The following is a 14,101-nucleotide window of genomic DNA, read 5'->3' as shown; positions in this document are numbered from 1 at the left end:
TTAAATATTAGGAAGAGTCGTGATGGAGAGAAATTGATTCTATCAGAGGGGTTAAGAACCCTCCTCCTAGTATTGTATTCTAGGCACCCATCACAATAATTTTTATTATGTAAAATAATGTGCATCTCCTTTAAGCTTTCCCCCTCTCACTTTAAACCTATGCACTCTAGTATTTAAACACAAGAGATTCTGCAGGTGCTGGAGATCTTGAGAAACACACAGAAAATGCTGGAAACTTCAGCAAATCAGGCAGCATCTATGGAGGAGAGTAAACAGTCAACATTTCGGGCCAGGACCCTTCATCAGGACAGGACTGTGTGTGTTGTGGTATTTTCACCCTGGGAAACAGACAGACTATCTGTCCTGTCTACATCTGTCATAATTTTAAATGCTTCTATCAGGTCTCTCCTTAGCTTCTGACTGTCTCAACCCAATTTGTCTAACCTCTCGCTGTAGCTAATACTCTCTAATCCAGGCAACTTCCTAATGACCCTCTTCTGCACCTACACTGAAGCTTCTATACCCTTCTTACAATGTGGTGACCAGGACTGCACACAATATTCCTTGACTCAATAGTAAATATCGCCCACGTACTGTGAGACTGGGATCTCCTAATTTCAGAGTAACATGTTCTTCCACATAAAATTGGGATGTGAAGAAATACCTTCTCTAGAAGGGTTGGAAATTTTACCCAGACAGATGTGGAAGTAGTATCATTGAACCTATTTGAGGCTGAGATTAGTTTAGATTTTTGAACTACAGGTAAGTTAAGTTATAGGAATGAGAAGGAAAAGACTTAAAAAGGAGTGGAGGGCAAACACTATCACAATCTTTGATGCCCTTACTAATCAAGAATCTGTCAATCTCTGCTTTAATATACCCAATGACTTGTCTTCAACAGCTGTCTGTGGCAATGAAATCCACAGCCATCATCCCCACCCCGCAACCCTGGCTAAGGAAATCCCTCCTCATCTCTGTTCTGAGCGTTCATCCATCTATTCTGAGGCTGTGCCCTTTGCTCCTAGACTCACCCACCACAGAAAACATCCACCCCAAATCCACTCTATCTAGGCCTTTCAATATTTGATAGGTTTCAATAGATACGTGTTCATTCTTCTAAATTCCAGTGTGTGCAGGCCCAGAGCCTTCAAACACTCTCATACGTTAATGCTTTCATTCTTGGGATCATTTTTGTGAACCTCCTCTGGACCCTCTCCAATGCCAGCACATCTTTTCTTAGGTAAGCTGCCCAAAGTTGCTCACAATACTCCAAGTGCGGTCTGACCAATGTCTTATAAAGACTCAGTATAACATCCTTGCTTTTACATTCTAGTCCTCTCGAAATAATGCTAACATTGTATTTGCCTTCTTTATTACCGACTCAACCTACAAGTTAACCTTTAGGGAATCCTGCACGAGGACTCCCAAGTCCCTTAGTAGCTCAGCTTTCTGCATTCTTTCCACATTTAGAATTCAGTCTACACTTACTGGAGATGGAACAAGCTACAAACTTTAAAAGACATATAGACAGGTACATAAATAGAAAAAGATTTAGAAGGTGAATGGAACTAGCTGGTCAACACAGACAAGTTGGGCAGAAAGACCAGTTTCTTTGCTGTATAACTTGATGGGGCTCAGGACGAGATCAAATAATCTTATTGAGTGCCAGGGGAGGCTTCAGAGCAGGATTCTTCTATTTTTGAAGGGTTCTAAGTGAAGAGTTACATCCCGTTAAAGATCTTAATAAGTCATATCGTGCAATGACATTACATTTCAATAATTAATCTGAGAATGAGTCATTTGTTTTGAGCCTTTTTTCTGCCTGTGTGTAAGCAAGCACAAACATAATCCTCAGCAACCTCATCAAACAAGCTTCCACCCTGGACTTATGCAACGGGATATCAAGACTGCCCACCTATTTGAGAGGGAGTATTTTGATGCTTATTTAAGTTTTTTTTAATCTATATAAACAGATCAGAGGGAAATTGCAGTTATGATGAATGATGGCTTACATTCGCCATTCTGATTCATAACACCATCATTTCCAGGCCCCAGTAAATTCAAAAGGCTTGGTAATAACTGTGTGTCTTTGTGCACGATGTCACAACAGGCAGGGCTGCTGCAGTGCAATTCCAGTGACTCAAACTTGATTCTAACTCTCTCACACCACCATGCTCTCTCTACTCCCTGAAACACACACAAAACGCTTGTGGGTTCTCAGGACTGATGAAAGGTCTCGGCCTGAAATGTCGACTGTTTAGTTTCCCTCCATAGATGCTGCCTGACCAGCTGACTTCCTCCAGAATCTTGTGTGCGTTGCACAAGATTTTCGGCAGAATCCTTCTGCTCCCGTTAACTCGGCTTCCTCACACGTCCCAAAGAAACGCCCACGCATTAGATTCGATTAGATTAGATTCAACTTTATTGTCATTGTGCTGAGTACAGATACAAAGCCAAGAAATGCAGTTAGCATCTGACCAGAAATGCAAAGAATAGTGTTATTTACAAAATAACTGCGAATAAAAAGTAAGTGTTACAGCACACAAATATAAAAAGTACTGAGACAGTACAATATGGGTGCAATACTGCTTAGCACTGTGATGTGAGGTTCAGCAGGGTCACAGCCTCAGGGAAGAAGCTCTTCCTGTGCCTGCTGGTGCAGGAGCGGAGGTTCCTGTAGCGCCTACCGGATGGGAAGAGAGTAAAAAGTCCATAGTTAGGGTGAGATGCATCCTTGATAATGCTTTTTGCCTTGCCCAGGCAGCGTTTATGGTAGATGTTCTCAATGGTGAGCAATTGGGTGCCGATAATCCGCTGGACAGTTTTCACCACACGCTGGAGGGCCCTGCGGTCCGATATGGGACTATTGCCATACCACACTGAGATGTAGTTACTGTAAATTAACCCTGAAAGAGGGCAATCAGGATGACATTAATAAGCATGCAAGAAGGAGTAGGTTACAGTGGGATCTGTGGGAGCAGGGATTTGAAGAGATTTCTCTGAGAGTCAGTGTTTCAGTTCCCCTTGACAGGAGTTGGTCAATCAGCAACAGAAAAGCACCGGCTGGTTTATATTCACAGTGCCTCACCTCACACCTGCGCTGACTGTAATGCAGTTTTTCCCCATCCCAAACTGATAAATCTGACATTGCAAAATTACAATATGGAATGGTGCATTAATAAGATTGTTGTGAGAGTTATGGATCAGCAAAGGCATTCTGAAGGTTGTGGATTGGAATCCTACTCAAGTGATGAGATGACAAAATTTAGGCTGATACTCCAACACAGTCTGAGGGGAAGGCTGCTCGTTCGAGGAGTCACCTTCTGGGTCAGGTTCTGTTGCGCTTTCTAAAGCCTGAGTTAAGGACCTAATGTCACTATTTCAAACACTGGCTGAGCAGAATTATTGGTAAATATTTGCAGTTATACCAGATATTTATTCCATAAGAAAATTAAACATAGGAACAGAGTTGGGCTAATCGGCCCATTGAGCCCGCTCCACCATTTGATCATTCATGATTATCCCGCTCAAGCCCATTTTTCTCCCTTCTTTACATAACCTCGTACACCCTTACTAATCAAATTATTATCAACCTCTGCTTTAAGTATACCGAGTGGCTTGGCAAAGAATTCCACAGATTCACCACCCTCTGATGAAAGAAACTCCTTCTTATCTCTGTTCACCCTGGGATAGACCAAGGCAAAGGAACTGATTGTAGACTTCAGGAAAGGGAGACCAGAGGTTCACGAGCCAGTACTCATTGGAGGATCAGAGGAGGAGAGGGTCAGTAACTTTAAATTCCTGGGTGTCACTATCTCAGAGGACCTGTCCTGGACCCATCGTATAAATATAATCGCAAAGTATGACAGCGCCTTTACTTCCTCTGGAGTCTGTGGAGATTTGGCACCTCATTGAAAACCTTGATAAACTTCTATAGATGTGAATTGAATTGAATTTATTTCTTACATCCTTCACATGCATGAGGAGTAAAAATCTTTACGTTTCCATCTAAATGTGCCACGTGTAATCACAGTAATTTATAATAAATAGAACAGACGGTGTAATATAGAGTACACTCAAATCAGCATCAGTTCATCAGTCTGATGGCCTGGTGGAAGAAGCTGTCCCGGAGCCTGTTGGTCCTGACTTTTATGCTGCGGTACTGTTTCCTGGATGGTAGCAGCTGGAACAGATTGTGGTTGGGATGGCTTGGGTCCCCAGTGATCCTACACACCTGTCCTTGTAAATTTCCTGAATCATGGGAAGTTCACAACTGCAGATGTGCTGGGCTGTCCGCACCACTCTCTGCAGAGTCCTGCGATTAAGGGAGGTACAGTCCCCATAGCAGCCAGTCAGGATGCTCCCAATTGTGCCCCTGGAGAAAGATCTTAGGATCTGTGGGCCCATACCAAACTTCCTCAACCGTCTGCTGTGAGAGTGTGGTGTACTTACTGGCAGCATTCTGGCCTGGTATGGGAACGCCAATGCCTTTAAGCAGAAAGTAGTAGATTCAGCCCAGTACATCGCTGGTAAAACCATTGAGCACATTTACATGAAACATTGCAGTAGAAAAGCAGCATCCATCAAAGATCCTCACCATCCATGCCATTCTCTTCTCTCGCTGCTGCCATTGAGCAGAAGGTACAAGTGTCTCAGGACTAGTGGCACCAGGCTCAAGCACAGTTACTACCCCACAACCATCAGGCTCTCGAACAAAAGGGGATAACTACACTCACTTACAGACTGTTTGGTCTTGTTATTTCATGCTCATTATTTATTGCTATTTATTTCTATCTGCATTTGCTCAGTTTGTTATCCATTGATACTGCTTACAGTTATTGTTCTATAGGTTTGGTCTCAGAGTTGTGTGTGGTGACATGCACGTACTCTGATAATCACTTTTACTTCGAACCTCGCACTCCTAAAGGAGTGTACTTCTATTCTGGTCATACATTCGCCCACTATCGACATCTTCATGCCCACTCTGTCAAGTGTCAAGACCATACAGTAGGTTTGAATGAGAATCCACGCCCTCCACCTCCCCCCCCCCCAACAAACATGTTCTTCTAAACTCCAGGGAGTACAGGCATTAGAGGTAACTAATGTTCCTTATACACTAACTCATTTCATTCCCAGGATAATTCTTGCAAACCTGCTCTGGATTGTCTCCAATGGCAGCACACCCTTCCTTAAATATCAGGTCCAAGTCTGCTCAATACTCCAAATTCTTTTATATTTGATTCCTTTTGAAATGAATGCTAACATTGTATTTGTCTTCTTAACTGTCATCTTAACCTGCAAGTTAATCTTCAGGAAATTCTGCACTAGAACTCCCAAGTCACTTTGCACCTCTGATTTTTGAATTTTCTCTCTGTTTAGGAAATAGTCTTTGCCTTTATTCCTTCAACCAAATGCATAACTTCTCTGTGCTACAGTATATCCCATCTGCCACCTCTTTGCCCATCCTCCTAATCTATCTAAGCCCTTCTGCAGACTCCCTGCTTCCTCAGCACTACATGCCCCCCCTTCTTTATATTGTCTGCAAACCTGACAATAAAGCTATCAATTCCATCATCCAAATCACCGACATATAACATGATAAGAAATGGCCCCAATACCAACCCTGTGGAACACCACTAGACACCAGCAGCCAAGCAACAAAGGCCCCCTTTATTTCCATTCTTTGCTTCCGGCCAATCAGCCAATATTCTATCCATGCTAGTATCTTTCTTGTAATACTATGGGCTCTTTATTACCTTCCACTGGATTTTAAAAGGTTCCTAATCGTCTAGCTCCCCACAGGTTTTTGTTGTACTGTATGCTCTCGTTTTTGCTTTTATGCTGTCTTTTTCTTCCCTTGTCTGCCATGATTGCTTCATCCTTACTTTAGAATACTTACTCTTTGGCATGAACTAATCCTGCATCTTCCAAATTATTCCCAGAAACTCCAGCCATTGCTACTCAGTCGTCATTACCTGTTAGTTTCCTCCTCCAATCAACTTTGATAAAAAATATTAATTTTGGCCAACTCCTCTCTCATGCCTCTGTGGTCACCTTTACCTCTCAAACTGCAGGGTGAATTCTATCAGATTATAATCACTGCCTCCTAAGGGTTCCTTTACCTCAAACTCCCACCAGAGTCTGTGGTGGCCAGTGCGATCATGTTTGCTGTTGTGTGCTGGGGCAGCAGGCTGAGGGTAGCAGACACCAACAGAATCAACAAACTCGTTCGTAAGGCCAGTGATGTTGTGGGGATGGAACTGGACTCTCTGACGGTGTTGTCTGAAAAGAGGATGCTGTCCAAGTTGCTTGCCATCTTGGTCAATGTCTCCCATCCACTACATTATGTACTGGTTGGGCACAGGAGTACATTCAGCCAGAGACTCATTCCACCGAGATGCAACACAGAGCGTCATAGGAAGTCATTCCTGCCTGTGGCCATCAAACTTTACAACTCCTCCCTTGGAGGGTCAGACACCTTGAGCCAATAGGCTGGCACTGGACTTATTTCCTGGCATAATTTACATATTACTATTTAACTATTTATGGTTTTACTACTATTTAATTATTTATGGTGCAACTGTAATGAAAACCAATTTCCCCCGGGATCAATAAAGTATGACTATGACTAATGCCTCAGCCAATATCTTCTACACAAAGAAATAGTTCTGTTCATATATTGTCTTCAATATTACAAGTTGTCTCAACAAGTCTCTTGGGAGATTATTCAACAAAATTTGTGAAATGACCATACTGAGAAGTATGACAATTCAGTTTGAAGGGGCATCGAGTAAAGGTGGATCATATGGAGTCAGGCATAACCTCATTAAGATGGAGGAGAAGTCTCAAGAGGCAAACTACCCTCCCTTATTCGTACTTGCTATGCACAAATTAGCCTTCACTCTTTCTATAGTATGGCAGTGACTACATTTTGTGGGTGTTTAATTAATGACGAAGTCCTTGAAGATATCTCAAAGTAATGAAAGGTTCAGTATAGCAGCAGACAGCGCACTCACTGTGGAGCCAATGTTCCACTCAGATACATTTGAAAACTGCTTTTTGCAATGTCCCTCTACTACTCCAGAACCAGCAGCATGACTTCCTTTCCATTAGAGGGGAGAATGAAAGTTATCATTGATGGCATTGCTGAGGTGTAAATGAACCATAAAGCAAGGCCTTGAAACACTGGAAGGATACTCCACTGTCTGAATGTCTGCTCATAATAAAACAGAGTGTTTGATGGACAAAAATTAATATAACCCCATAACCTGAAGGTCAGAGATAAATAATGAGAAATTTTCACAAATTATATATATCGCTATGGTCAATTAAGCAGAAGATTTCTAGTTACTACACTTATGAACGCTGAACAAACCATGATCATTATTATTCATTTAAATCACTGGATTCATTTCTCAGTAATTAAAATTGTCATCCACTGGCTCATTGGGACGTGCATTTTAAAAGGACACACAGACCTACCGGCTTTCAGATATTTACAGAACTGATCTAACCAGAAGGCATACCAGTGACACCAACAACTAATTCAAGCCTAGGTATCAAAGTTCAAAGTATGTATACCTTACACAACATTGAGATTTGTCTCCTTATTGGTAGCCACCAAAAAAGAAACCCGATAAACAAAAGACTTTCAAACACCCAGTCCACTAATTGCAGGCCACAGTTTCAGTCCAGTACAGAGGCGAGCAAGGTATCAGTTTGATCATGGCGATCACGTTTTACAATATTTTACCTTCAGGATTCCTAGCACCTATGAACTAAAACAGTTAGCAAGAGAACATTAAGTGAATGTTTATGATCACCTGACAGTTGTTTATTTAGAGATACATTGTGGGACAGGCCCTTCCAGCCCAATGAGTCGCACTGCCCAGCAACCCCAGGATCAACAGCTTGTTCTTCATATCGTCCTGCCCTGACTTGCGTATCACTGAAACAGACACCCCTGGCCAACCCTGACCAGCAGAGGGCCTCAATCACAGGACAATTTACAATGACCAATTAACCTACTAACCGGTACATCTTTGGATTGTGGGAGGAAACTGGAGCACCTGAGGAAACCTCGTGGTATTTTGTTAGTGATCCAGAGGCACAAGGCTAAATCCCAGCATTGTAAATTGTGAAAGCAATTTCATTAAATTTGATCAATTACAAATTAAACTCATAAGGTAAAATGATCCTGAGAGGTCTATTGACAGGGTAGAGGTTCCATGGCCTGGGAACTTGATATGCATGCAAAATGTTTGATTCTAATTTACGTTAAATAAACTTCGCTTGTGGAGTTTGTATTCTGATATCAAGTCAAAAAACTAATTGCTGAAGTAATTTGCAATATATTTTTAAAAGAGCAGCACAAACAAACACACAGAAGTTGTTATTGAGAATGGAATTATTTGAGAATGTAAGCACATGAAAAGGCATGCCAGTGTAACCAACAAATTAACAAACAGATGCCAGAAACCTGAATTAAAACTGGAAACTGCTGGAAATAATGTGCCTGTTTTGTTTGCTTTTGTTTGTGTGTGTGGGGGGGAGGGATTTGGGGGGGGGGTCGATGTCCCTGTTCTGTTTTTGTTTGGTTTTTTTTGTGCAGGAGGGGGGGATTTGGGGGTTGATGTCCCTGTTCCATTTTGTTTGTTTTTGTGCAGGAGGGGGGATTTGGGGATCAATGTCCCTGTTCTGTTTTTGTTTGTTTTTGTGCAGGAGGGGGGGATTTGGGGATCGATGTCCCTGTTCTGTTTTTGTTTGTTTTTGTGCAGGAAGGGGGATTTGGGGATCGATGTCTCAGTTCCATTTTGTTTGTTTTTGTGCAGGAGGGGGGATTTGGGGGTCGTTGTCCCTGTTCCATTTTGTTTGTTTTTGTGCAGGAGGGGGGATTTGGGGGTTGACGGTTGTGCTGCCTTTCATTTCTTTCTTGGTTTCCTGCCTACCCGGGAAAGAAGAATTTCAAGCTGTATACTTTGGTAACAAATGAACCTTTGAACCTTCAGCAGTTTGGAAGCGTCTGTGGAGAGATCTGAGGCAATACTCAAGAAGGGGGCATCCATCATTAATGTCAAGGGCATGCTGGCTTCTCTTTGCTACCCTCAGGAAGGAGGTACAGGAGCCAGAAGGGACAAGCTCAATGTTTTAACAACAGCTTCTTCCCCTCCACCATCAATTTCTGAACCCATCAGCACTACCTCATTATTTTGCTCCCTTTTTGCATGATATTTTTTTATGCTCCTCTTTGAGACCTATAGTAATATTTCACACTGTGCAGCACTGTACTGCTGTGTAAGATGATAAATTTCACAGCATAGATCAGTGATAATAAAACTGATTCTGAGAGAAACAGTTGATCAGGGCATGGATTCTCTTTCCTGAAAAAAACCTCAATACATTTGTTGGGTTTATTCTTATTTTCTGAGTTTAACTCACAAATGACCAAATTGAATGAAATCAGTTTCACAATTAACAACACTGGAACTTATCTCATACCCTTGGATCATTAGTGTAGTACCATCAACTTCTGGTGCCCATAAACATTCACAGACATTTACCTACCAGTAGTTTCTTAGCAACCTGATGGTAAAGAGTGTACATATCTGCAGCACCGTCACCATTATCTAGCTCATACTGTATCCAGCCTGGAGGAATATGTTTTACAAGCAGCTGGAAGCCTGTGGATCTGAACTTGTCTGTTCAGAATGATAGAATGGAAGGCAATGGTAGTTGCTTAAAAATGGGCGCAATGGTTTGAAAGAATGATGATCATTGGTTTGGAATAGCATGAGCTCTCTCTCCCCAGATGCCGCCTTCCTGTCAAGTAATCAGTTCTGAGAAACAATGCTGACATGACTTACTTCTCAACAGAGTTCCAGAGCACAAGAGCATTCACTGGAGAATTTTTGGACAAACTTGAGTGCGGTGGTATTCCTGAGTCTCCACCCGCATGATTGCCAGTAGTGAAAACCGAGAGGAAGCTACTGACATGATGAATAAAGCCCTGAACACCACCAGAGGTGGGGGACATTCATTGCTGCCCATTACACAGTAAGTAAGTAAGAATGTCTTTAAACGCAAACAACAGGAATTCTGCAGATGCTGGAAATTCAAGCAACACACATCAAAGTTGCTGGTAAACGCAGCAGGCCAGGCAGCATCTATAGGAAGAGGCGCAGTCGACGTTTCAGGCCGAGACCCTTCGTCAGGACTAACTGAAGGAAGAGTGAGTAAGGGATTTGAAAGCTGGAGGGGGAGGGGGAGATGCAAAATGATAGGAGAAGACAGGAGGGGGAGGGATGGAGCCGAGAGCTGGACAGGTGATAGGCAGAAGGGGATACGAGAGGATCATGGGACAGGAGGTCCGGGAAGAAAGACGGGGGGGGGGGTGACCCAGACGATGGGCAAGAGGTATATTCAGAGGGACAGAGGGAGAAAAAGGAGAGTGAGAGAAAGAATGTGTGCATAAAAAAGAGTAACAGATGGGGTACGAGGGGGAGGTGGGGCCTAGCGGAAGTTAGAGAAGTCAATATTCATGCCATCAGGTTGGAGGCTACCCATACGGAATATAAGGTGTTGTTCCTCCAACCTGAGTGTGGCTTCATCTTTACAGTAGAGGAGGCCGTGGATAGACATGTCAGAATGGGAATGGGATGTGGAATTAAAATGTGTGGCCACTGGGAGATCCTGCTTTCTCTGGCGGACAGAGCGTAGATGTTCAGCAAAGCGGTCTCCCAGCCTGCGTCGGGTCTCACCAATATATAAAAGGCCACATCGGGAGCACCGGACGCAGTATATCACCCCAGTCGATTCACAGGTGAAGTGATGCCTCACCTGGAAGGACTGTTTGGGGCCCTGAATGGTGGTAAGGGAGGAAGTGTAAGGGCATGTGTAGCACTTGTTCCGCTTACACGGATAAGTGCCAGGAGGGAGATCAGTGGGGAGGGATGGGGGGGACGAATGGACAAGGGTGTTGTGTAGGGAGCGATCCCTGCGGAATGCAGAGAGAGGCAGGGAGGGAAAGATATGCTTAGTGGTGGGATCCCGTTGGAGGTGGCGGAAGTTACGGAGAATAATATGTTGGACCCGGAGGCTGGTGGGGTGGTAGGTGAGGACCAGGGGAACCCTATTCCTAGTGGGGTGGTGGGAGGATGGAGTGAGAGCAGATGTACGTGAAATGGGGGAGATGCGTTTAAGAGCAGAGTTCCCACACCCCGCACTTCCCGTTTCTATCTCCTACCCAAGATCCACAAACCTGCCTGTCCTGGCCGACCTATTGTCTCAGCTTGCTCCTGCCCCACCGAACTCGTTTCTGCATACCTCGACACTGTTTTATCACCCCTTGTTCAATCCCTTCCGACCTATGTTCGTGACACTTCTCACGCTCTTAAACTTTTCGATGATTTTAAGTTCCCTGGCCCCCACCGCTTTATTTTCACCATGGATGTCCAGTCCCTATATACTTCCATCCCCCATCAGGAAGGTCTCAAAGCTCTACGCTTCTTTTTGGATTCCAGACCTAATCAGTTCCCCTCTACCACCACTCTGCTCCGTCTAGCAGAATTAGTCCTTACTCTTAATAATTTCTCCTTTTGCTCCTCCCATTTCCTCCAAACTAAAGGTGTAGCTATGGGCACCCATATGGGTCCTAGCTATGCCTGCCTTTTTGTTGGGTTTGTGGAACAATCTATGTTCCGTGCCTATTCTGGTATCTGTCCCCCACTTTTCCTTCGCTACATCGACGACTGCATTGGCGCTGCTTCCTGCACGCATGCAGAACTCGTTGACTTTATTAACTTTGCCTCCAACTTTCACCCTGCCCTCAAGTTTACCTGGTCCATTTCTGACACCTCCCTCCCCTTTCTAGATCTTTCTGTCTCTGTCTCTGGAGACAGCTTATCCACTGATGTCTACTATAAGCCTACTGACTCTCACAGCTATCTGGACTATTCCTCTTCTCACCCTGTCTCTTGCAAAAACGCCATCCCCTTCTCGCAATTCCTCCGTCTCCGCCGCATCTGCTCTCAGGATGAGGCTTTTCATTCTAGGACGAGGGAGATGTCTTCATTTTTTAAAAAAAGGGGCTTCCCTTCCTCCACTATCAACTCTGCTCTTAAACGCATCTCCCCCATTTCACGTACATCTGCTCTCACTCCATCCTCCCACCACCCCACTAGGAATAGGGTTCCCCTGGTCCTCACCTACCACCCCACCAGCCTCCGGGTCCAACATATTATTCTCCGTAACTTCCGCCACCTCCAACGGGATCCCACCACTAAGCATATCTTTCCCTCCCCCCCTCTCTCTGCATTCCGCAGGGATCGCTCCCTACACAACTCCCTTGTCCATTCGTCCCCCCCATCCCTCCCCACTGATCTCCCTCCTGGCACTTATCCGTGTAAGCGGAACAAGTGCTACACATGCCCTTACACTTCCTCCCTTACCACCATTCAGGGCCCCAAACAGTCCTTCCAGGTGAGGCATCACTTCACCTGTGAGTCGACTGGGGTGATATACTGCGTCCGGTGCTCCCGATGTGGCCTTTTATATATTGGTGAGACCCGACGCAGGCTGGGAGACCGCTTTGCTGAACATCTACGCTCTGTCCGCCAGAGAAAGCAGGATCTCCCAGTGGCCACACATTTTAATTCCACATCCCATTCCCATTCTGACATGTCTATCCACGGCCTCCTCTACTGTAAAGATGAAGCCACACTCAGGTTGGAGGAACAACACCTTATATTCCATATGGGTAGCCTCCAACCTGATGGCATGAACATTGACTTCTCTAATTTCCGCTAGGCCCCACCTCCCCCTCGTACCCCATCTGTTACTCTTTTTTATGCACACATTCTTTCTCTCACTCTCCTTTTTCTCCCTCTGTCCCTCTGAATATACCTCTTGCCCATCGTCTGGGTCACCCCCCCCCCCGTCTTTCTTCCCGGACCTCCTGTCCCATGATCCTCTCGTATCCCCTTCTGCCTATCACCTGTCCAGCTCTCGGCTCCATCCCTCCCCCTCCTGTCTTCTCCTATCATTTTGCATCTCCCCCTCCCCCTCCAGCTTTCAAATCCCTTACTCACTCTTCCTTCAGTTAGTCCTGACGAAGGGTCTCGGCCTGAAACGTCGACTGCGCCTCTTCCTATAGATGCTGCCTGGCCTGCTGCGTTCACCAGCAACTTTGAAGTAAGAATGTCTGTTACTTGAGTCAGAACTACCTCAGCCTCAGTAATTGTAGTGGGAAGAGTTGGCTGAAAATTCAAACACAGAACATACTAGGAATGTTAATACTAGGAATCTTCACCTACCTCCACTATCATCTTCACTGTGGGTAACGTGGTCGCAATATTCTGTGGATGTGGAGGTCGAACAGTTATTGGCACACAACCTGCATACAGGCATCCATAAAATGCTGCAATTAAGTCTATCCCTGCATGAAGGACAAAATATTTTTCAACTCAGTATCTGCATTTTAAATTCCAAAGCCCCACGTTAGCACAGCCTAGACTTCAGATCAAACTAAGTTGTAAGGCTGTCTCTAAAAGCCACCTGAACGATGTTAAAAAGTGATTGATTAAGTGGATTTTCCTGTATTTCATCAGCTGAACATAAAATTATTTTTTTTTAAAAACCATTAGATTTGCCATGAGAAGAGAAGGACATAGTAAAGGTCTTGAACAAAAATTATAATCCGACTCTACCTGGCGGATATACCAAAGCCACATGATCTCCGTCCTGTAAGTGTCCTCTCTCCATCAGCATAACTGCTATTTTCTCTGCTCGTTTATGCAGCTGAAGGCATGTTAAAGAATTGGCTATTGTCCCCTGTGAAACAAAAATAAAAGGTGATTTGTGATTACTTCATTCACAGTTCAATGATCATCTTAATTGCTCAAGAATTACGAACAATATTCACACTCGTCATCAGTACCCACCTTGGATATTCACTTCTGAAAATTAGTTCATCAAGCAGAATCTGCTTCTCTTTTATATTCTGAACAAAAGATCATGATTACATTTATAGAAATAGCATTTAATTTAGAATTAATATTTTCTGCCCAGAAACAGGACTTAGGTCCAATAGATCTGTATTATGTTC

The 14,101-nt window shown here is 44.1% G+C and overlaps 1 protein-coding gene across 4 annotated transcripts in view; it reads right to left on the bottom strand.

Annotated features, from left to right (window-relative positions):
- LOC134344498 (disco-interacting protein 2 homolog C) overlaps positions 1–14,101 on the bottom strand; it is a 664,610-nt gene that overhangs the window by 119,475 nt on the left and 531,034 nt on the right. For all 4 annotated transcript variants that reach the window (XM_063044395.1, XM_063044396.1, XM_063044397.1 and 1 more), the window contains 2 exons: positions 13,704–13,827; positions 13,311–13,432 (listed from right to left, as the gene is read on the bottom strand). In XM_063044395.1, coding sequence (XP_062900465.1) covers positions 13,311–13,432; positions 13,704–13,827 — 246 coding nt within the window. The remainder of the gene's footprint in view (positions 1–13,310; positions 13,433–13,703; positions 13,828–14,101) is intronic.

This window comes from Mobula hypostoma, chromosome 3 (assembly GCF_963921235.1).
Source record: "Mobula hypostoma chromosome 3, sMobHyp1.1, whole genome shotgun sequence".
Taxonomy (NCBI): Eukaryota; Metazoa; Chordata; class Chondrichthyes; order Myliobatiformes; family Myliobatidae; genus Mobula; species Mobula hypostoma.
This window is presented reverse-complemented; position numbering and strand designations above follow the sequence as displayed.